Source organism: Paroedura picta, chromosome 6 (assembly GCF_049243985.1).
Source record: "Paroedura picta isolate Pp20150507F chromosome 6, Ppicta_v3.0, whole genome shotgun sequence".
Lineage (NCBI taxonomy): Eukaryota > Metazoa > Chordata > Lepidosauria > Squamata > Gekkonidae > Paroedura > Paroedura picta.
This window is the reverse complement of record NC_135374.1, coordinates 33,381,513-33,406,803: the sequence shown is the minus strand read 5'-3', so window position 1 is coordinate 33,406,803 and position 25,291 is coordinate 33,381,513. Positions and strand designations below refer to the sequence as shown.

The window sequence follows — 25,291 nt, the reverse complement described above, 5'->3', positions numbered from 1 at the left end:
TATAAGGTTGCAATGTATGGCTGCGAAAGTTGGACCATAAGGAAGGCCGAGCGTCAAAGAATTGAGGCTTTTGAACTCTGGTGCTGGAGAAGACTCCTATGAGTCCCTTGGAATGCAAGGCGAACAAACTGGTCAGTCCTAGAGGAGATCAGCCCTGACTGCTCCTTAGAAGGCCAGATCCTGAAGATGAAACTCAAATACTTTGGCCACCTCATGAGAAGGAAGGACTCCCTGGAGAAGAGCCTAATGCTGGAAGCGATTGAGGGCAAAAGAAGAAGGGGACGACAGAGAATGAGGTGGCTGGATGGAGTCACTGAAGCAGTAGGTGCAAAATTAAATGGACTCTGGGGAATGGTAGAGGACAGGAAGGCCTGGAGGATCATTGCTCATGGGTCGCGATGGGTTGGACACGACTTCGCATCTAACAACAACAAAGGTACAAAGAACTCAGATAGTTTTCCTATGCAAGCTTGTCTAATAAAAAGAGTGAATACAGTCCTTTCACTTACCAATGCTAAACTGACATCCTAACAGTTCCACTTTCATTGCAATTTTTTGGTGCCATTTCAAAGGGTTTATCCTAACAAAACGAGCAATAATGGGTGGAATGAAATTATTGCGAACTTCTTGATAATATCCAGTGTTGCCTTGAAATATCTACAAATTAAATAGATAATGTAATTAATTATACATAGTGCCAGTTCTCCATTACAAAAGTATATACATGCAACAAGGGAACCAAATAATTATAGATATTTTAATCCTCTTTTACACATTAATCTATGCAATAGATGAGATTAATGCCCAGATGTCATATATAAAATTTTAATTCAAGCACTCCTCATTAGACTAGTCTCATTAAAAATCCTAAACATCTGTTGAATGCTGCATTTTAAAAATTCCAGTGAGTTCTACATACACTATTAGTGCTCAGTACTCTAAAACAGAGGTAGCCAACTTGTGGTCCTCCAGATGTTCATGGACTACAATTCCCATGAGCCCCTGCCAGCAAATGCTGGCAGGGTCTCATGGGAATTGTAGTCCATGAACATCTGGAGGACCACAGGTTGACTACCCCTGCTCTAAAATACCCATAAAGATTTATTCTACCAAGCAGGTATTTTTACCTTGAAAGGACAGAAGAGGGCAGTCAAAAGCTAGAATTAAAGTCCCTGTTGGATAATTTTTCCTTTGCTAGTTTAACCATGCCAGCTTGATATGTATCCATGTAGCTCCAAATAGGCAACACCAATCCACTGAGTGTGCTCTTTTGCAAAGTTCCAGACATAAATGACTGGCTGGTAATGACTGATGATCATCAGACAGGCTTGTGCCATGACTCTGGCTCAAAACGAGGGCATCTTTTTTCACCTCTGTAAATCTGAGCTCAACAGAAGAATTCAGATACTGGGAAAATCTGAGTCTTTCTGTCACTGCTCAAAGACAGAAGCCAAAACAAGTACTATTGATAATATATCTGGAGAAAACAGTGTTGCAGAAGGTTGTTGGAAGAATTGTTCAGCTGCTAAATGATGAGGCTTCACTAACTTTTTTGCCAGGATAAACACCGTCTTGCTTCTCACAGTTTACCACCAGGGCAAAGGGGCTGCAGCAGCTTTCATGGATTTTAATGAATTCCGGCAACCTTTTGTGCGGTGTGTCTGATATGAGTTATTTACTGATACTAAGTGTGCAAGCCCTCTTTGACTGCAACTGGCTCAAGGTCACCCAGCAAGCTTCCTGTGGGAAGATGGGAAATCAAACCTGGTTCTCCAGAATGGAGGCTGTCACTCTTAAGCACTACACCAAGCTGTGAGGCTCAAGTACACATCTAGCTATGCATGCATTATAATGTATACTTTATAGTTGTTCCTGTGCTGTCCCCAAAAATCTAAGAATTCAACCCTGGGAACATAACATTAAGATGCAACAGTTTCCTCATCAGTTTTGAAACTTCAACTTCAATTAGCCAAGAAAACGCAGAGCAATATTACCTTATCCCGCTCAATACCAGGTTCTCGGTACCCTGTCCACTTCTGTGCATCGCTGCTGTACAGAATCCTGTAGGCAGAGACATAATAATAGTACTCTGCTAAGGTGGAGCCAGTAGTAATGATACCTGTGAATAAGAAGGTTCCCATTTACAAAACGTGGCAAGAACAACGTTGTTTTTTTTAAAGTTCATCAGTGCTTTAAGTGCAAATCATCTGGATAGAGTTCCTTTGGACAAAAACAAGGGACTCCGAATTTTGCTTTTGAAAAAGAAAGATGGGATATAAACAGAACACTGAAGGAAAAAGCATGGATATTCTTTACTGGAGACAAAGTTAAGATTCTTTTTTCCCCTCCCTTTCATTAGCCCATGGCAAACTCTTTCAAAATGACATGTAATTCCACATGAATTCCCTCTCATGCTCTTAGGCCTTAGCTGAGGGGAAGTTAGTCCCCAGAAAGCATCCACACTACCCAAGCCTCAACCAACTGAGGACTTGAGCAAGGCCTTGCTATTTCTCTGGAAATATGAAGGCTGTATACACATACAGACAAGGTCCTGAAAGTTTGGGCTCTCAAGGGTGGGGGCAGCCCAGCAATATTTCTGTAATGGCAGGGGGTCTCTACCATCAATGGGAACTCTTCTAATTTGTCTTTGCTCTTCCGCTCTTTCAGTTCCTGTGTTCAAATGTGGGTTTGCTTTGCTAGAAATGAGAGTGAGGATACATTTAGTGCTCTCTTTTTCCTTCATTGGTCTGCAGAAGAACAGTGAGCTTTGAGTCCAGTTGCACATTAGAGACTAACAATATTTTCCTGAAGGGTCTATTCAGTTTTCTGTGTGTGCTCAGGTGCTATGCTTTATATGTACACTTAAAATTCTGAAATATGAACAAAACAAAGCAGAAATGAAACGGCATATGATACAGGTACACATTCCAAAGGGTCAGCTTTGGATAAATATTATGGGAATATTTGTGGCTGTTCAGACCTCCAGATTTGGGCCCAGTCCTACTGTTGGTGTAAGCACACAGTAGCCATGCAGGATGGGATCAAGCAACGATCTGCTACCACTGCCACAAAACAATGCCTTCCCCTCTTTGACATTGCTCCTGGCAGCTGCTCAGAACAGTTGCTCTGGTCCTAGGCAAAGAGTGGTGATTATGCAGTGCTGCATTGGGAAGGTTTGGCGTTCCAGGGAAGGAAAAAGAGCTGGGATGGCTGCCTTATATATCCTGTGGTGAATTAGTTGCACCTCAGCCCAGCTGTCATCACAAAAAAATATTTATTATTTAATTTGTATCTTGGCCTGATCTCACCTGGGAGACCTGGGATTTCACCAAGCCGGGGTCTGGGCTGAAAAGGCATGGCCCTGGTCAAGGTCAGGTGCACCTCTTTGGGGCCAGGGACCACCAGCCTGTTGCCACTGGCCAAGTGTAATGCTCGTCAACGGATGTACTCAGAGAGACAGCCCTGTGTCCAGTGTATCTACCACAAACAACAATTCTTCACCATGCTGGCTAATGGTGACAAGAAAACACAGTACACAACCCTCCTCAGACATGATGCCTCCCAAGTAATAAGAGACATTTGAAAAGCAGATTACATAATTTATACATGGAGTTGCACAAAAACACTGTTCAAAATGTACAATCTACTTTCATACCATCCATCTATTATGGTTGAAATCCATTTGGATTTGTTTTCTGTTCTCATTAAACTGTTGTTGGTCTCCCATCCAGAAAAGTCCCTAGGATAATATAAGGTTTGCTGTCTCAGCTCACTTGGTGATATGCGTTCTCCCAGGAGCCAACCCAGTTGGTAAATACGTCACTGAAGTCAGCAAGCTTCTCACCGTTCTGCTGAAGCTAAGATTTCAGTACATACTTACACAGAATTTTTACTCTTATGTACAAGATCAGTTTTGCTTACCTGTTATTCTCTGCTCTTTGTTTAGGTCTATTTGCAACCACTGGTATTCATCATTGGTAAGAGCTGCCCAAGAATGTCCAGGCCTTTTCAGCCTGGCTCTTTCTGGTCTCCATGTGCTTGGCTGACCCGTCTGCTCAGGCCATTCAAGAAATGATGATGCATTAATCTGTGAATCAGCAATTACTCCAGACTCCATTCCCAATGTCCCATAGCAACCTGAACACACACAAAAAGACGAGAGTCAATGAAACCATCTTACGATACCCGCTCCTTTGCTAAACACTGTAACTCAAGAGCCCATGGGACAGGAAAGGATTTGGATCAGAATGAAGTTGAAACTGTAAAAAATGTCAACAGAGAGACAAGCAGAAAGCAGAAGAGATACTGTAAGGACTTTGGCATTGTTGATGAAAAAGTGTATTTTTGGATATTCTGGATATAGGAACAGAATGAAAAATATCCAAAATGACTCCAAAGGAGTGTGGAAACAACTGTCAGCTACAATGAATGAAGACAGAGACGGTTCAAGTAAAAATAGTGAAGGGCTTCCTTTCTAACAGAAGTTTGAGATGGCAATGAGGCATCTAGGGAAAAGTTGTCAAAAAACTGTACAGACTTTAGTTAGAGTTCTAGATCTCATCAGAAAGACAGGCAATACAGAGAATGAATGCTTACCACTAGTTTTGAAAGTGAAGAGACCTGAAGACAGTGGCCCCCTGTATAAAACACAGAAGACTGCAGCTTTGGCATCAGTAACTTTAAAGTTCTTCATTAATCCATTTTTTTTCTTTTTTAGATCTATAAGAAAACTACTCAACATGCAGGATTTGAGGAAAAGCTATTCAGTGGAATCCAGAGTAAGTGCTTTCTACGCTGCATGTCCCAGATTCAGCCTCTGGCATCTCTGTTTAATTAACAACCTTGGAGTAGCAGGGCTGAGAAGATCTTTTCCCCAAGGAGCCATTGCCGATTCAACCAAATGTTAGCTGGACCAGCGGTCTAACAGTGTACAGCAGCTTCATATGATCAAAAGCCTTTAAGAATCTTTGGATCTGATGACAAGCTGCTCCCACCCCATTCTGGATCTCCTGTAAGTATACTCTGAAGCACAGCTTAATAAATGTGGCAATATCAGTTATGATCAGAAACAGATATGTATCTTTAAACACTAAAATGATCGTTCCATTTTGGCCCATCTCCATTCTTGGTGTATCTACCTTGAAAATCTACCCACAATCAAATTATTTCCAAGGTTTGGCTTCTGAAGTAAAAGCTTTTCAAAACATTTCGAGTAATCTAATAAGTAACTAAAGTCTTTTAAAAGAGGCATAAATTAGGAAGGTCTCTCTTAAAACATGCTCATTGATTTTTCACTTATGCTGCTTATTAGCATAATTAGGAAATTCACTAATAATTCCCATGTGAGTGCCAAGAACTCAACTGCATGCGACAGTTATTTATTTATTTATTATTTACATGTATAGATTGCCCTTATTGAACCTGTCATCTCCATGGAGTGTTTATTCTAACCTGGGAAGGAGAACCATGAAGTAGAGGAAATTTTTATATCGTTTATTACCACCACCCCTATCCAAAAATCACATTGTTTCACTGCAACTGTCTGCAACATTCAATTAATTCCAAAGAAAAATACTGATCTGAAAGGGCTGATATTTGAAGGTTCATTCCACTCTCAGCCATTAAAAAAACCCCTTCTGCTTCTTTGTTGATTTCATTAAGACAACCGAGTTAAAAAAGGTCTCCAATGCAAACAAGAAAACAATATGTGAAGGGGAAAGCAGTCTGGCCACATGGGAATGGGAATGATGCTGCTGTCAAATGTACTTTGTCACTAAACAGCTATTTCAAGGGTCCCCAATATTTTGAGCCTGCGGGCACCTTTGGAATCCTGACCTAGCATGGTGGGTGCAGCTGCAAAATGGCTGCTGCAAGTGGTGGGGCCAGCTACAAATGGCTGCAGCAGCTTAGTTACATTCATACTAAATATCCTTGGGTTGTGGTAGTGGCTGCTGCTTACGCAGCATTTTTAAAATCTGTGCAGTCCTTCAATTCTCCAGGGGCCAATCAGAAACCTTGCTGGACAAAAGCCCCACCTAGCCCTTCCCACCTTCTAAAAACCTTTGGTGGGCACCATGTTGAAGATCCCCCTAGCTACTTATTTATTTGAGTTATCTCCACCTTCATTCTCGGGTTCAGTCTAGCACAGAATAGCATGGCTGAGATACAATATGGTAGTTCATCACTGCAGAAATGAACTTTGTTCTTATACATGCTCTCACAAAACCCACTGAGGAAGAATACTTAGGATGCCCCCTGTCCATGACAAACTTATAATGCAAAGAGGTTTCAAATAGATTCAAAGCATGTCTGGATCAATACAACATTTAGCTTTATAGTATATACTGCTATTTTCCCAGTTATTTAACATACATGCTGTGCACAGCTCTTGTGAACCAGGTAAAGCCATTTTAAAAAGCTTTCCACCTCATGTTTTAACAGCTGAGAGACAAGCAAAGCTTGAGAGTAAAATCTCTGGGTTAATAGTAGTTGATAAAGCATCTGTTCTATTGTTGAGCTACAACAACAAGTCAAAAATTGCATACATTCATGGCTAAGGAAAAATGTGTATGAACCAAACTTCTTGTCAGGCTTCCACCCATGCTTCACTTCTCTTTCACACTAAGAATTACGATGAAAACCAACCCCAGGTACTCAGGATATATAAGCACAGGTGAGATGAGTCCCACCACCACCTCCACTGGGATTCTAAACCTGGATAAAACCATCGTTTTGCACCTGTGTTAATGGAAGAGAAGACTAACCCTGGTTAACTTTATGCCTGTATTCATAGGTCACCAGTAACTTAAATTAAGGGTTCATTCTGGGCTTGAGAAGGAAGAGGGAGTCATGAACAGAAGCCAGGCAGCAAGCTGGGTTGGTGCACATGTTTACACATGGGTAATGTCTGAATGCAACTCATGGGAGGAAATCAATTGACACTTCCTAAAAACAGACTGAGAAAAACAATGCTTTAGATAGAAAGGGCTCAAAAGTCTTGAGTTTTATTTCTCATTCATACTTCCTTACAATTTTTGCAGGCATTTTACATAGCACAGTCATGTGCATAGTCTAACAGTCTTAATAATATTCTTGGCTGGACTTAGACTTAATGTGCCAAAAGAGCTAAACCATTTGTCTGCAGTAATAAATTCTGGCAGTACTGCAAAGTAGTGGTTAAAATATAATAAGCACTTACATTTTTGATGTGACATTGTTAGCCTGAGAACTTTCATAATATGGAATGCCTTTGCTGATAACAACATCAATCTGACCTCCCAGAACATTGGACACCACTCCGGCATGCACACCGGCCATACAAAGTGAAGAAGACTTGGAAGAGAAGAGAGGTTTGGTGTTATGTTCTACTTCAATAATTCGAAATCTGATAAAATGGTTGCGACAAATTCTATAACCACCCAACAAACTTGTTATTTTTATAAAATTCTAAACATAACTGGCAGCTGAGTCCAGGCACTGCCTAGTTACCAAACTCCCTTTTCCCTTTCGTGTACCAATTCTCTCTTCCTTTTTGTCTGTTTTTCTCTAATCATAGTTTACCATAATGTCTAAACTGGAATAGTACAGTACTAGCCAGTAATAATGTCCAAACTAGAGTTTCAAGCAGGTATACCTGTAATCCTGGCAGGGCTGAATCTAGCTCCCCCTCCCCCCGCCCTTGAACATCATGGAAAGCTGCAGGTAGAGAAAACCAGGAAAAAGGAAAGCAGGAAAAGGGAAGCTGAACCTTGCATTCATGAGGGCAAAAAGGAGCATAGCGACCTTCAGGATGCTCCGAGGAAGATTCTGAGAACCTCATACACAAGAAAGGCTTACAACCTCCCCACCCCCAACTTTCCTGAATTTGTTCGATAGAAATGATTAAGAAAATCTACACAAGTCCATTCTGCTAAACGTGCAACCGTTCAACCTTTGTCAGGGCATAATTAACTTAAATATATAAAATAACAATTGAAATGGATCCAAAGACCTTGTCATTATAAAACACTATTCACTATTACACGCAATGAGCATTAGAAAGATGGAAGTGCCTTAATGTGAGTCCTACAGTGGAATATTTAAATATTTAATTAAATAAGGTTCATATTTAATGTTTACTTACATCTCGATAGCCATGAGGAACAGTCCCAGAAATTTCAGCAAAAGGAAGCACACATCCAGCTGGACAATACTTACTGTAAGGAAAGGGAAGGGAGGAGGGGAGTAAAACATCTCTGATGTTTGATTTTTAGTCTCTGTTTAAAAACTGAGCTTGAAAGAGCATCTGCCAAGTGCTGCTTCTGTGCACTTAGGCAGAGAGATGAGGTTGAGAAATCCCCTCTCCTAGGCAAAAATTCCCTTGTTCTGCCTACTAATCCAAGGAGTTGGGATACAACCCAATTAAGAATGAACTCATCTCCATGACGAGAGAATATAGGATCACAACGCAGAGCAAAAATGTGTGTGCCCCATCTGCCTCATCCAGAGGTACAAATCAGGAGTGGATCGGGTGCAGCAGGGAAAATGCTCCCCCCGTACGGGCCCAGGAAGAGGCAAAGCAATCTGCCTCGGCCCAAACACCCAGTGGCAACCTGACATGCTGGCCCAAGTGCGGAGAAGGTACTAGATAGAATTCAAATAATTTTTCCATAATGTGATGCTATGCCAGTGAAAAAGAGAAAAGAAGACATTTTTTCATCTATAAGCTGACTGTAAATAAACCTGGAAATGCGTTTGTTTGACGGGGGAGTAAGAACAGAAGAAGAGTCCTGCTGGATCAGACCAGTGGCCCCTCTAGTCCAACATCGTATATCACAGTGGCCAACCAGTTCCTCTGGAGGGCCAACACAGCATAGAAGCTGAGACCTTCTTATGAAGTTGCTTCCTGGTTCTGAGATTCAGAGGTTGATTGCCTCTAAATATGGAGTTCTTCTTTTAGTTACCATGGCTAGTAGCTGCTGATAGACCTGTCCTCCATGAATCTGCCTAATTCCTTTAAAGCTGCTTATTCCTGTGGCCATTACTGCATCCTCTGGCAAGGTATTCCACATTTTAATAACTCTCTATGTAAAATGTGTCAGTAGATCAATCTTACCTAAATTCTGGATCAGAGAAGTGACCTGCAGTATCTAAACAGGTTATTAAATCTAGAAAGAAAGCATATTGGAAAATTATTTGAAAAGAATAAAAAATTGAAGTATATTCTGGAAGAATAAGGAGACAATAAAATTAAACTAGTACGTCAAAAGATTGTTTTATCAGTCCATTTCAGTACAAGAAGAACAAGAAGAGTTGGTTCTTATATGCCACTTTTCCCTACCCGAAGGAGGCTCAAAGCGGCTTACAGTCGCCTTCCCATTCCTCTCCCCACAACAGACACCCTGTGGGGTGGGTGAGGCTGAGAGAGCCCTGATATTCCTGCTCGGTCAGAACAGTTTTATCATTGCCGTGGTAAGCCCAAGGTCACCCAGCTGGCTGCATGTGGGGAGTGCAGAATTGAACCTGGCGTGCCAGATTAGAAGTCCGCACTCCTAACCACTACACCAAAATGGCTCTAACCACCAAACAACACTTATGGCTCAGCCGTGTATCAACAATAAATCTTCTATATAGCATTAGCAATAATAATAAAATGTTATTTTTAGCCCACCCTTCCATGTTGCTCAGAGTGAGTAACAACACTCTCAACCATCGTATGATATCATATATAGTATCATAAAAATGTTTACCTTTAATAAAGTTAACTTTTGCTTTTTCAATCTTTGCAAAATTTAAAATCAGGGGGAGACCTACCAATAACTACCAGATTTTTAAAAGTATTCAAGTTTAAAACTCAAAGCATAATACAAGGTAACAAGTAACATAATGCACTTATTAACAGAGAGAAATTAAGGTATGCTTAGGAGTGCAGATAAAATTTTAACTATTGCTCATGCCTATTTATACATAACTTGATCAACCATGAAAGGCAACTGTAAAGAAGTGTTGTAACAGCTGTTTTCATAAATAGGTACAGTAGTCTTACAGACTTATTACCTGGATATAAATCTAACTTAATACAATCGGACTTATTCCCAAGTAAGTGGTGCATAAAACTGAAGCTTCAGTCAAAGTAGTCAAAACTGATAATGAATTAATTTACTCTATAAGCACTAACCTTCTTCCTGATCAGAAGCCAAGAACCCTAGGACAAAATGTCCTTCACATAATGGTTCTACTCAATGTACTTTTGAAGGCATCTTGGTTTATTCCAGCCACATGTATCTTTTCACTGTCGTCTAAACAGACCATTACAAATTCTACCACGTGTGACTAACATACCTTCTTCTTAATTCACTGTGAACAATTTATCAGTAGTTGGGTGACAGTGAAACAAATCGACAGTGTGTAGAGCAAGAATTTGAAATATTTGTGGTGCACTTACATTCTGCTAGATAAGACTCTGATAAATACCTGATTTTTCTGTGGTTGAATAGGACGCAAGAAATCCATGCCCATAAAAGTGTATGCCACTCATGAATTGAACTGTAACTTCATTACTCTTTGATTCAATTAAACTGTCCATTTGTAAGCCTAAACCACAGTATTTTCCTGGAAATAAAAAACATAATTCTTTTGAGTTAGAAAGTATTTGCCCCTTCAGAGAATCATTTGCAATTCAAGTAACAGGTCAATCTAATTTTTATAATCCTCATTCCCAGATAGTAAGAAATCTCAACCCTAGGATTTCTAGGAGGAAAGGCACTTCATAAGCTTCCAAAATAGTAATAAAATATAAATTACTGTTTAGACCCCCCCCCCCAAGAACTTTGGGAGGCAATTATTTAGTAACAGTGAAAAGATAATGCAGAGCAATTATAGCTGCCTTCCTGAACGCTAAAAAACAACACTAAATTTCAAACTAATCACACCCCATCTCTTTTTGACAAACTCTATATTGACTTGACAAACTATATGTTGACTAAAAGAATTAAACTAGTGCTTCTCCACCTGAAATGTAATATTTGAATAATTCTACTCTCCACATGAGGCATTACTTCCACACTAGGCAAAAATGGAGAAGTAATAAACCTTGAGATTGCACACTATTCAATTGGACATAATAAATATATGCCCTGTGCAAGTGAAACAGGCTGGCGTGTATTGTGGGTTCTTAACATACTTTTAAAATCTGCACTCCCCGATCTTAAAACAATCCAGAGAGTATTCTCAGATTCCTAAATCAATACATGTCCTATATTTACATTTCTTTACATTCCTATTTAAGCCATCCATCAGCCCAGGATACTGAATCCAACTACTTCTACTAACGGTATTCCATATTCAAGGGAGAAAGGCTGCCAATTTCAATGTTACCATTCATATTGCCAAACAGCACTCTCAGAAGACTAAGATGTGCACTGCTTAATATTTTATGCAGTCATGCCAGGTGGTATAGCTGAGAGTTAAAAAGAACACACAAAAATAGACAATTTATTTTGTCCAGTGAACTAAACTTGTAAAAGTGAATAATTAGGACTTCGAGCCCCTTGCCATTTAAGGAGCTGATGTTTTCTGTGTGCAATAGCAAAATGGCTTGGCTCGGAGTATATCCACATGCAACATCTAGGTTGAGATTAATAAGAGAAACTCAGATGGATACCAGACATCATCCTACAACTGTAATTAGAGCAGTATTTTTAAACCTCAGTATTCAAGTTATCTAAACATGCACCATTGTCAGAGGAAATATTTAAATTATGGTTTTAGAAGAAAGGAAAACCTACAAATCAGGAAAATCAGCTCTGTGATGTTAGTAACATTTTAAGTTTCTTCTTTTGTTTCTGCAGGCAAGTTTCAAAACTTTAAAACTACAAGATATTGTTTCACTCCATAGATTGATGCACCAGACTTATGTCATATTAGTAATTTTAAAACCCAAAGAATGCTTACTACAAAAGAGACTGTTGTTCTGGTGGAGAATCTTTTATTTCAACTATATCTACACCTTCACCTAACTCTCTTTAAGAACCCAGACAACCTTACCAGCACCCAAGCAATGTTGCAATTACCCTTTTGGCAGAGAACAAAATAAAATTAGTTGTGAACTAAAAGAAGTTGTGAAACGCATAATAACCACTTAACCTTAATTTGAAATCCATAGTTATACTATAGCTTTACTCTTTTCTGGGTATTTGCATATATTACCACTGAAAAAACAGCAATACCCCATCTCTCTCCAGTAGGTCACTTCAAATACAAGGTTGTTGAATTCACATGGCAGGGCTACAGGTCCTTCTTGAGCATACTCCTATGCGTAATGTATGAAATGGCTGACGTATTCAGAACGTAGAGCCAAGTAATGTATTGATTATACCCAATTTAAGCTATCCTTAAGAGAGAAAAATGACCATGCATGTAATTCAGAGATGTTTACTAAAAAGCAAAATTTTGCATAAGGCCTACACAAAACAAAGGTGAGTTAATGCAGTAAGAGGAAAAAAAGTCTTACCTATCTCTGTCCTTGTGGGTCCAATTCCATTATAAACCCTCACATAACTAGAATGGCAAGAATCTGAATCATCAATATCAAAATGCCCAAATTTGAGTTGAACTCTCTGCTCAGGCTTTACTCGAATTTCCCACTCACATACTGTGTTATTGGGGTAGGTGTAGGGGTAATTAATTGTTGTAAAAGTTCCACTCTCAGGACCAAAAACTGTATGTCCACATCCATCACCTAAAAAATAAACACAGCGATACGACAGATCACTCTCATATATACGCTATTCTTAAATCAAGAGCAAGGCTGCAGCCCATGTGCCAAACTTTATTCCACCGGATTTATCAACCATCCTATGATAGGCCAAGAGTGGAAATCACATGGGAAATTTATCAGGAGACTACTACAAATTGTGAAATATCAAAACTTTTTTGATAGACCAATTTCATCCATGCACCTTTATCACGTATTTTAAAAACTTACAACTCTGGAATTTCTCTATGTAAGCCAAGCCACAAAAGCCAGAACTGTGAGATAAGGGGGAAAGACCCTGAAACAGCAGTGGAAAAGCAGATACTGTTGTAGTAAAAAAGCCTAGTAAGAGGAGAACAAAGATGTGTTATCATGAATTGATTGAGAACCAGGCACACCCACATTTTGGAGTTAGAGGGAAGAGCAAAAGAGGTGAAGAACAAAAGAGGGCAAAAGTACTGTGATATCATCCACCCTACAAAGGAGGGTGCCAGACATGAGAATGGTACACCTCTACTTTCTATCATCAGTGGATTTTATTTTATTTATTTACATTTATTGTCCACCTTTTTCACAGGGACTCAAGGCGAATTACACTGTGAGTCAGTACAGCCAGTGCAAACAACAAAAGGGGACAATCAATAACCAATGCATTAGGTTATTAGAAGTACCAACAATATGAACTAAAGCATAGCATAAATATTAACGTGAAACACTGTGCAGTACAAGACTTACTTAATAGGATCCTACTGATATTAACCTACACACAACAGTACAGGCCACAGTCTCAATCATTTATCCAAGTAAGTTTACAGTGCAACCCTATTACATGTGAAGTAAATCCCTCCTGAATAGTTTGTAGAAGGTCATCACAACAGAGATAGCACGTGTACAGGCAGTTGTCGATTTTGCCCATTTGCAGGCTAACATCTGCAGAAGCTCCTGCTAACTTGAACAAAGCTATCATGGCAAGTCATAGGGAGGTAGGTTGTCCTTAAATAGGCAGGACTAAGGCCATTAAGGGCTTTCTATGTGATAGCCAACAATTTAAACTGAACCCAGTGACAAATTGGCAGCCAATGGACTGTCTGCAGAATGGGAGTAATATTCACATTCTATCTAACTCCCACTAACACTCGAGCCATAGCCCTTTGAGCCAACTTGAGTTTCCTAATTGATTTTAACAAAGACCAATGCAGAGTACACTACAGTAGTCTAGCTTCAGTGTTACTGTGGCATGAATCCAGGTGGGTAGGTCAGGCATATGAAGTAGGTCAAGCATCTGAATTCATAGTTTTCATTCATATGTTAATATACATTAGATTTTCCAAAGTTAACCAGAAATTGTCGGGTTGGATCCAGAAAATTGTTTTCCTCAACTGAACCCAATTCTCCTTGTTACAACCCCCATCCCATATGACTTTTGTTCATTCAAGCCCCCTGGTTCCTAGCATAGCATTTTTTGGGATGGTGACATGAGACACTCCCTACACCAAAAAACCCTTGTTGAATTCCACAGAAGAGAGATAATTAAATAAGAGAACTAACTTAATGATCAGTCACATGCCAAATACAATTAGAAAAGAAACTCATCAACTGCTCATATTCAACTATTGAACTGATCATTTTTGTTTTGTTTTCAACTGCGTATACAACAAGATATGTGGTAAAGACATTCTTAATTTTATCCCTGGCAGCTATCATCACCAACAAAGAGTAATCTAAAATTTTGCATTCATGACATTAAAGTAAGAAGTCACAAAGAATTCTTACTTCTGCTTCATAAAACAGTCTTGCCAATTGCAGGTTAATTTTAAACAGAGGTATAATATAACACAAAGAATCACTTACAGTCAAGTTTATGAGATGGGAAGTCAACCCCAAATTCCTAAGCTCCTATTGATAATACCATGCTGACTATGAGTGAACCAAGTTGCACTATGACTCAAGGTTGAAATCCCCTTTGTGTTCTTTACCAAATAAGGAAGAGGTGCTTCTCTGTGGAATCCCTGAAAACAAGCCTCATGTTCCACAGATCTCAAATTATGGAAGCACATAATTTGCAAGCATATGTAGATAAAATGGTGTTTGCTCTTGATACTCCAGCTGCAAACATTTTCAGAAAATCAGGTTTGTTGCTAGGAAGATAAATATATCAATATTTCAGCTGTCAGAATAGGATTACACTTTCTTCACCATAAGCAGCACAAGTTACTATACATCTCAGTCATTACAAATGGCTGTATTTGCAGAATACTGCAAATAACCAGATGATCAAAGATACAGAGACAAGAGATTTGCATATTATTTTGTACCAATGACCTTATGCTCCTGCATTGCCCATTTTAGGAAAGTGGATTAATATAATAATGCCCTCATTTGAATAAGTGCAGTGGTTCCTTAATGTTTTGCTCATGTTGAAAACATATCTTTATTAGAACTTCAGAAGCAAGCCTCACCCCGTCTTGCACACACATATGACCATCATAAGAACCCTATGCATGGCTTTAGCCTTTATTTACTCTACATTTGAAAAAGATGAAATTTAAGTGCTCCTGTTTGTGTGTCCTGTGTAACACTTAAAGTATGGAGAGGTGCACTGGAGAGATGTGCAAGCAGTCCATGTTCAAATTATGCTGCAGGCAAAAGCACAGCTCCTTTATTTTGAAAGCATGCTAATATCTGTTCATGAAAACCATACAGAACTGTTCCATCTTCTTACCAAAGGCATCTCAGCCTGTCCCTGATGACATTTAAACTGATATCTAGTATACATCTGCAAATCAACTGGTGTGAATTAAAGAAGCCCCAAATACAGTTCTAGTTGCTGGATATTTTGAAGAGCAACATGGATGGCCAAAGATGTCTATCGTGTTTTAAGATGGTGGACTTTCGCCTGGGATCAGTGGAATACAAACATCCTCTGCTCACCAGACTGCATAAATATTCAAGTAAGACTGACAGTAAAGGTAAAGGTAAAGATATCCCCATTTACCAAGCTGGGTACTCATTTTAGTGACCTCGGAAGGATGGAAGGCCGAGTCAACCTTGAGCCGGCTGCTGGGATTGAACTCTCAGCCTCATGGGCAGAGCTTCAGACTGCATATCTGCTGCCTTACCACTCTGTGCCACAAGAGGCTCTAAGACTGACATTAAGAAAAAACAAAGATAATTCATTTTCTCAAATACCTTTCTCATCGTTGAACAACAATGCACTAATTTTCAGCCTTCACTGAGCATCTATATCACCGTGCATTAAAACTTTTCTTTCACAGACTAGCATACACTAGAGCAGATAAGTCTCAGAATTATTTAAAATAAATCATTAACAACACTCAAATTTTCATGTTTCGGATGTCTGAAATGTATTAAACAGAATTTTTGCAGAAAAAAAGTTCAGTTAAAACACAAAGGGAAAAATCTTGAAAACCTTTAATCTCAATTTTCAGTAAGAAAGCATGTTAAAATAAATAAATAAATAGTTTATGTTGTTATGGCTGCGAGAAAGATTTCTCCCTTTGGAATTTTGATTTTTCTTCGGATTGGGGTAAACATGTATGTGGGTTTCTTCATAAATATATCTAGTTAGCTAACAGCTCAAATAACCAAGCTTAGTCTGGTCTGATCAGAGTTTAGGAATCAGTGGGGATTGGCCACAGTCAGTACTTAGATAGGAGACTACTAAGGAAGGAAGGAGATGCTATGCAGAGGAAGGCAAGGGCAAACCACCTCTGCTTATCTCTTGCCTAGAACACCTGTGGATTTGGTCACCATAAATTGGTTGTATGGCCTTCTTAGTAGAGATCTGTGTATTTATAGCCTGGATTTATTCTACCCAAAAGTAAACCTATGTTCTAATGGACATGAAGCCTTCTTGATCCTAGAAAGCAAGAAGGGGGGGGGGGGGGATACAGATTTATGTAAGTTTTCAGTTTTTAGAGGAAGTAAAAGTGAGTTGTAGGCAATGTCCTCTCTACTTTTTCCCCTTACTGAGAGAAGCATAACAGAATATGATTGCCGCCATCTTAAAATGAGCAATGGCCAGTGCAAGACCCCGCGTGGTTCCAGACTGCTGCTGAGTGGGGCTTCCTGTGTTAATGAGTGGCTGCTCACATGAACAGCTTAGAGCAGTGGTTCTCAATCTGGGGGTCGGAACCCCCTTGGGGGTCGAACGACCTTTTCACAGAGGTAGCAGCAGGGTGAGCAGCTTGACTAGGGGGGTGCTGCCACTGTTGCTGCTCCTTCTGCAGTCGCCCGCGCTCAGCCCCCAGCTGCTCCAGCAGCACCTTCAGCAAAGCAGTCTCCCGCCAGGCGCTCCAGGTGGTGGCACAGCTCGGCGGCCTTGAGATCCAGGTGGTGGCAGCACAGCTCCTGCAGCTGTGCGCCCTGCCTCTCCAGGCACACCCGCTTGGCATGAACTGAACTGAGAAACCCTGGGGAAAAAACCAATTTATATACAATCATGAACAATGGATCTTCACGCCATTGGTCAGTTTGGGTTTAATTTCTGTGAAAAAACACTTGCATAATTTTATGGTTGGGGGTCACCACAACATGAGGAACTGTATTAAAGGGCTGTAGCATTAGGAAGGTTGAGAACCACCGGCTTAGAGGGAACGCTGGTTGTGAGCAGTCTTTCTTCAGCAGGAAACTGGAAAAGGGAGGAGAAAATTAAAGACCTTTCCACACACACCTACTCTCCTTATAAAAAAAAATAACACTTAGTTGAGGTAAAGTTTGTTTGTCCTTCCAGCAGATGGACTTCAGAGGTTGCATCACCTTTGCTTGCAAACTGAATATGAATTAAATATCCAACATATATAAAATAAATAAAATCTATGCAATTAAAAATTGTCATGTTTCAGAAATAGTTGTAAAAAATAAAATCAAAATTACATCTTATACAAGAAAAAAATTTGAAAGCACATTTTGTTGGATAAGATACTGCACAGATATAACTCATATTAAATTAAATCATTGCTTCACCTACTCCAATCTTATCCACTGTGACTAGCATCAGTTTTCTCTCTAGTCCTTTAACTGGAGATGTCAAGGACTGAACAAGAGTTGTAGAGCAGAAATTTGAGCTTTATTTTTCTGTTTTAGTTTCTAATGTCATTGTTTCATAAAGTTAACAGTGCATTAATGCCACTGCCCATACAACATTAGCCAAAGATTTGTTTTCCCTGGGAATTGCAACAGAGAGTACATACATACATACATACACACATACATATATATTATAATAATCATCATTAAAAAGTCAAGTTATCAATTCACCTGATTGACCACACCTGTCAAATCAAAGCAAAAGCTAAAACTCTTATGTTAAATAGTATTTGTTGCCATGAAGACATAAAATTAACCCAAAGTACTTTTTGAATTTATTTACTAAATCAAAATGAACATGTTAAGTTAATTCACACTAGGTGGACTAAATGCCCGTATGACTTCTTCCAGTTCTATGATACTACGATTCTATGATTCTCTGAGGCACTTGATCATTTTCTCAAAAAAATTCTAGGAACATTTTCCAATTCTAATTTTTTCCAGAAAGCACATGTTTTTCCAGAAAGCACTGGGATCTTCATGCAAATCATATGCCTTATAACAGATTACCTGTGTGGAGAAATGCCCTCCACCCAAGAATTCACTCTACAGTTGCAATCATTGTGACTGCTCTGTCTCTCTCCATGTCCCAGAGCCCAGTGGCAAGTCTGCATTTGGCAGAAATGAAGGGATTACAAGGAGTCTTCATGTTCCAAGCACAGAGCACTCAAGCTCTTGGTTATGCCAATGAGTCAGGCCAAAGCAGGACAATGACTTACTACCCACAACCTTCTGCAGGATTATACCCAAAACGGACAGGGACTGCTAGAAACAAAATAGATAGAAAGAAAACTCATTATTTGGGACTGAAAAGGACTATCAGGTCATCCCAACAAGGGAGGGAGAAAGACAGGTTATTTATAGTCAGGACACAAGGAAGAAATTCTCTCTTCTATGACTTCTGATCAGGTGTTCCCATACCACACAGATCCAATCTTTTATTGAGGATCTCTATCTTGCCAACACAGCAAGTGACAACAAAGAGAAGACCCAACTATGACAACTAAAGTAACTATGAAATTTAAATGACTACAACTTCAAGCAGTTTTTTTTCAGCTGTCAATTCACAGCTGACTTATTATGGCCAATGACAGACAGTTAGGGATGGTTTGCCATTGCCTACGCCTGCGTCATGTATTCAGTTTGGTGTAGTGGTTTGGTGTGCGAACTTCTAATCTGGCATGCCAGGTTCAATTCTGCACTCCCCCACATGCAACCAGCTGGGTGATCTTGGGCTCACCACAGCACTGATAAAACTGTTCTTACCGGGCAGTGATATCAGGGCTCTCTCAGCCTCACCCATCCCACAGGGTGTCTGTTGTGGGGAGAGGAATGGGAAGGCGAATGTAAGCTGCTTTGAGGCTCCTTCGGGTAGGGAAAAGCGGCATATAAGAACCAACTCTCCTCCTCCTCCTCCTCCTCCTTCTTCTTCTTCTTCTGTGTCGGTCTTCCATCCAAATACTGACAAAGTTCAACCCCACTTAGCTTCCAAGATTTGGTGAGATTGAACTAGCCTAGTCTATCTAGGTCATGGCCAAGTTAAATTAGATAATCCTAAATTAAACATCACTTAGACAATGTCACATTTTCATCTTTTCTTTCTTCCTTTGTTCATACGGAAATCTTGAACAGAATATATGTATTCTTTTATTCATTTATTACATTCATTATACTTTCTTATATTTTGAATTCTCTAAGTCTTGTCTCTCACAGTGCCTATTTGGTCTTGACAAAGGGTAGTGGATCACCTTGCCATCCCTGGCACAAAATACCTTGAAAGAGCAGAGTTGCAGAAGGTAGCCCTGGCATAACTTCGTGGAGTAGGTGAAGCCCTTAAATGGCAATGCAGGTTCAGTGCAAGGCCTATCACTCAGTCACTAGTAACAGAAGGTGGGATACAAGTTTGTTTTTTTTGGCACCCCTGGGAAAGGGGCAGAGTTTTCCCAACCTTCTGGAGCCCAACCTGAAAGAACAGGAGAGACTTGTGACAATATATGAAAAACCCAGCTGTTGAGTCTCTCTACTCCACTATTCCCCAAATAAGAACTGTGCGTATAATCTAAACAAAGAAATCTGTGCAAAGCTAATATTCATTCTGATAGGTTTAATAGGCATATCTTACATAGTATTTAATGCTTGCTTTCTTACAGGAAACTGTTAGCTTTAAAAGCTGCGTGCTCTTTAGTGCCCATTATGGCTGAATGATTATTTAAAAGATGGGATTCCACAAACATGACCCCATAGAGCACCTTTTGGTTATATTATGTGGGCATTTTCCAGCTGTTGAAGCATACTGAGAGACTGAAATAAATACATTTAATGCTGTCTTAATGCGGTTTTTAATGTAATTGCCATAGGTACCACAGGGACATCAGAATTACAAAAGAAAACCAATAATGTGCATAATCATGAGGAAGACGTTATTACATAGCCTATGAAATTGTATTGTGATCCACATTCACATCCTATTAGAGTTCAGCTGTCATGTGTTTGTCATATGTCAGTGTTTTCCCAAGAGGGTTTGCTTATAACAATTTAGGAAACAGTCTGGTTCCCAATGCATAATAGACTGGCATTTCTGAAAGAAGAGGCTGCTAATGAGAAAAACTGAATACACAACAGCTGAGCTCAGATGTGGATAAGAATATATAAATTCTGTTCAACCATCTGCAATAAGCCTTTCGTGAAAGAAGGTGCTATGATACTGTGAAGCGTTATGAGAGCTGTCGTTAAAAGACTGACAGTGTTGAAAATTTTCATGTGCTGAATGGAGAGAGCAGATCCTTCTTTTGTAATGTTATACTGCACAATACATGTTGGATTTTCTTACTTGCAGCAAGATATTAACTCCTCGATATCCAACAATGAAATCTTATGAAAACTTGCTTGTTAGATAGTCCCACTGGAATTAGTTAACTTACAGTGAAGTAAACATGCACAGAATTAGGCTGCAAATATTTCTTGGCAGAGAAGTACCCAAGTCTGTTCCATTAGAACATTTCACCAACCTAGTCATTTGTAACATAAGCATTAAAATCAGTGGGTGAAATGAAGGCTAGAGAACGGCCACAGAGGCAAAGGAATGCATGAGCATCTTAATAGTACGTTATATCTGTCATGGAAGTAAAGCAGTAAGATTCTTGACTGACTAGAGTTGATAAATATGGCAGCAGGACTCTTGTGTAGGATTGGGTGTTTGGAACATGTATATATTATATAAGTTGTAACCTCAAGCTTAAAAAAATCACATTTCCTCCCTATACCCTTACACACTGGCAATATGCTTCACATGACCTTCCCCTTGCAGTGCCCTTCTGTTCCAGTGCATAGTCATTTATAAAGTCTAGGAACTTCATTTCCACAGCATGGTATAAGAACATCCATTCCAGATGAGGGTATATGAAGTCACCACAGCTTTCTCTGCTTTAGTCACCACCTCTATCTTTCTCCATCTCAAGATCAGCCTCAAGGATTTGATGAGGCAGGCAACTGTACACTCCTCCAGTCAAAGTAACAATTCTAGAATCATAGAGTTGGAAGGGACCTCTAGGGGCATGTAGTCCAACCCCATGCAGAATGCAGGAAATTCACAGCTACCTGCCCACCCATAATGACCTCAGTTTCATACCAAGATGAGCCCCACCCCCCACCCCCAAGAAACAGAATTCTTGGCCAATCTGTCCTGGAAGAACTTTGCTTCCCAATCCCGAAATGGTGATTGCCATTTCCCTGGGCATGCAAGAAAGGGCCACAAGAGCCAACCCCAACACAGTCCCTCCTGCCCACTTGCTCACAGTCTTCTTAAATTCACGTGTACCTGTATAATACCTATGCCTCTACTTGTAACAATTATGTTTTGCAGTGTTTTGACTCCATAGTCTCTGATATACCACACAACACCTCCCCCGACATGTTCCTCCTTGTCCCAACTGCAGAGCTTATATCCAGGGATAACTGAATCAGTGTGAGCATCACTCAGATGTCCACCAAAATGTTCACCTAGAGCAGATGGCTGCCCATTGTTTTATTTATTTGTTTGTTGTTTGATTTTTATACTGCCTTCCCATACAGCTCAGGGCCGGTTTTCACCATGATATGCAATCCCTGCTCTTCATATCTTCACTAGCTGGTGCAAGAGTAGACAGGTACAATTTATCAAAGTGAGGATTAGGATTTCTTGTCTGCACCAGTGGAACTATAATAGCCATGCTGGGAATCAAGCCTCAAAGGTTACTGAAGTATTCCTAAAGTATCCTGTTTCTCAGCCAGAGATTTCTGAAGCATGAGCTAGGTTTTTCAAGGGTGTCACAGATAGCTGCCAAGAAAAGTACAATTGTTGCCCTCTTCACAATTTCTCCTATTGTGCACTCTTGCAAGCACACTCAATCTCATCCATTCATGTAAAATAGGAGGTTTTAAGCCTCCCACTCTTGTCTTGATAAACTTTTGACCCACTGTACTGGAAAACACTACATGTTTGCAATTTTTTCTGTAAGGTCCCCTCCATTTTCTTATTACCTGCTTCCGCACACTCCACCTCTCCTCCCTGTTCCACTGGGAACAGTGTTGGGAACTGCTAGAACCATCTGTCTTTATTGCATCCTGGAATGTGTCCAACTGAACAGGCCTGGGAGAAGTTCCAATTTAATATTTTGCATCAATGGGATGAATCCTGGAATGATTCCAGCACGTAGATGTATGAAAACGCTTAATCTGAAGGGATTACCCACACAGTTCATTTATATACATTTTTAAAAAATTACTTGTAAATACACATGAGCCAACGCTTGATTCCTTTCATTATTTACAAGCAGATTGTGTGGGTGGCACATGAGTATTGTTTTTACATGTGTATAGTGAACAAAAGTATCCTGTGGATGCTACTTGCTATGCAGGAACCAGAGTTTACCACAAGGAAACTCACAGACAATCTGATTTGATTAAATCACATATTTGTAAATCAGCTTCAAGACTTTATAGTTAAGAAGGCGGAGGCTCAAAAAAGCCTCCCACCCTATAGTTTTCCTAAATATCAGCAAGAGTTCTTAATGTAAAGATATTCAGACTTCTTGTATAGTCAATTTCACAAATATAACAAGTTCTACAGTTTATAATTCTTGGTTTATAAACCAATTAACTTTAACCCAGGCATTTCAAAGTGATAAATTGATTTAATGACAATCCGGCAAAATCCAAAAATTGTGACCCCCTCATCTGATGAACTATATTGGTGCTTTCATAACAACTTTTCAGCCTTCATCTCTGGATTTAATCCATTTTGTAAACTGTATCAGAAGTCAAATATAACTATGAAGAATAACAAAGAATGGCATGTGCTGAGGATTTCAGACATTTCTTCCTCCAAACTATTATATTCACCACTCTTTCCCTTTAACAAAATACTAAATAGGAAAAACCATGGAAATAATTTCTTTACACTGCATTTTCTTTATAGCTATTTTTTCCCCAGTGGCATACTGGAAGAAAGCGGGAATTATTTCAAACATTGGTTCTTAACCTCTCCCCCCCCCCCCATTCCAGCTCCACAGGGCCTAAGGGAATGGCAACGGAATGCTCTGAAAGGGGCAGTATTATTCCCGTCCCATCTCTCATCCGTGACTTCTGACAACTGGTTTCAGTGCCTATGAGCCATTTCACGCCCCACAAGCCAGAAGTCACTTCTGCATGGGGATTAGTATTGACCAGGCACAGAAGTCGTGGCACGTCAAGTACCTCAGGAGAGAGACGTGTTTGCCGCCACTTCGGGCATCATCATGGCCCTCTTTTCAAGGCGCGCCCCTGGGGTCCGCGGCCTTTCCCTGCCCTGGGGGGCAGATCCAGCTCTCTCGCCCCAGCGGGCGTCCCTTCTTCCCCAGCACCCACTCGCCCCCCTCACGGGACAACTGCGGAAAACTGGCGGGAGGGCGAGGGAAAGGGCTGCCTGGGGCCAGGGAGGCTCAGCGAGGGGGCTAGCCACGCACCTTGGCCCGCGGGCGCGCGAGGGCCCCTGAGGGCTGCGGGCGAGGGCGGCACACCCACTGCGCTCGGCGGCTTCTCGGCTGGGCCCTAAGGAAGGCGGGAAGGCGCGGCGGGTCCCGTCCCCCGCCCCGCTGCTCGACGTCCGCCACGCACCTTTCTGAGCCGCCGCGTCCCGCCAGAGCACAAGGAGCAGCAGAAGGGCGGCCGCCGCCTGCCGGGTCCCCGCGGGGAACGGGCGCCCCGGGCTGCTCACCATGCCCCGCGTCTCCTGCGCAGCCGGCAGTCCGAATGCATCCCGAGGCGGCGCGGCGGAGCCGGGCAAGCCAGGCGTCGACCTCCCCCCACTCCTCCTCCTCCTCTTCCCGCGGCCGCCGAGAGCGGGACCCAGGCGCGCTTCCCGCCCCCTCCCCTTCCTCTCCCGCCGCCGCCGCCGCCCCCGGTGGGCGCAACCACTTCCGGGTCCGCGGGCCGCCCCGCTTGCTGCCGCCCCCGCCCCCTCGCCGGCCCCGGGGGCGCCCCGCCGACCGACCGACGGCCGCCGCTTCCGCAAAGGCGTCGGGCCACGCGGGGAAGGGGCTGGGGGGGGGGCTCCGTGCAAGAAGAGCGCCGCGGGGAAGGAGCGTGGCCGGAGCGCGCCCGGGGAGGGGGACCTGTGCAATCTAGCTGTCGATCAAAAGCCACTGGTGCAAAGTGATTCCGGTCTAACCCTAGCGGCTCCAGTTGGGGTAACAAATGGACTCAGGAGGTTTAGAGCGGAATAGCTCCTGCTAGGCGCACAGTTCTGACCGTCGAGGGGTTCTGGGGTTCAAGCCTGACAGGAGAACACTCTACCCATTCTCTCTCTCTCACCCCCCCCCCCCCCTTCTAACTCAGATGCTGGCAAACTGGTGGTGTCCACTTGGAGATAAAGAATGACATTCCTTTGAGGTTGAACACTGTGCCAAGCAGAAACCTTGGTGCCAAATAAACTCAAGGGCTCCCTTGTGAAACCTGGCTCAAGCCCAAAAGATTCATCCTTCAGAATAGAGTTCAATGCCCATTCTTGGTCAATCGCTATTTTTTTACATCAAAGTAATGGCTAAAATATACATTTTGAATGGGTCAGTTTGGAAAAACAGCCAGCCTCTGGGAGTTCCATATTCACAATTGTTAACATGATTAAAAACAAACAACCCCCCCCCCAAAAAAAACTCACATGCATTATGATGGCGGGGGAGAAAACCACCTCCATTCTTCTTGGTCATCATGCAAAAATTGCCGTGAATATGCTGAGAAATGAATCATCCAGTAATTTGAAAATTATCGCCTTCACATAGGCTTACAGATGGGAAGAGCTTATTTCATAAGGGTCATAGTCATAACCAGTCAGTGTCTGCAACTGGTCCAAAAACAATGGATGCTCATTGCTACAAAAAGGTCCCATAATCTTCCTTGCCTACATGGAAATAGGCATGCAAGGGTTATGGGAAG

At 41.3% G+C, this 25,291-nt stretch overlaps 1 protein-coding gene across 5 annotated transcripts in view; it reads right to left on the bottom strand.

Moving 5' to 3' along the window:
• DCBLD2 (discoidin, CUB and LCCL domain containing 2) overlaps positions 1-24,219 on the bottom strand; it is a 34,808-nt gene extending 10,589 nt beyond the window's left edge. For 2 of the 5 annotated variants that reach the window (XM_077342047.1, XM_077342048.1), the window contains exons 1-10: positions 23,975-24,219; positions 12,491-12,718; positions 10,453-10,590; positions 9,095-9,146; positions 8,123-8,195; positions 7,199-7,332; positions 4,597-4,637; positions 3,922-4,137; positions 1,995-2,119; positions 510-657 (exon numbers count right to left, since the gene is read on the bottom strand). In XM_077342047.1, coding sequence (XP_077198162.1) covers positions 510-657; positions 1,995-2,119; positions 3,922-4,137; positions 4,597-4,637; positions 7,199-7,332; positions 8,123-8,195; positions 9,095-9,146; positions 10,453-10,590; positions 12,491-12,718; positions 23,975-24,077 — 1,258 coding nt within the window. In that variant the 5' untranslated portion in view covers positions 24,078-24,219. Of the gene's footprint in view, positions 1-509; positions 658-1,994; positions 2,120-3,921; positions 4,138-4,596; positions 4,638-7,198; positions 7,333-8,122; positions 8,196-9,094; positions 9,147-10,452; positions 10,591-12,490; positions 12,719-22,360; positions 22,558-23,823; positions 23,941-23,974 lie in introns of those variants that run through there. The other 3 variants (XM_077342052.1, XM_077342051.1, XM_077342049.1) reach the window with 3 other exon arrangements.
• Between the last annotated feature and the right edge of the window lie 1,072 nt (positions 24,220-25,291).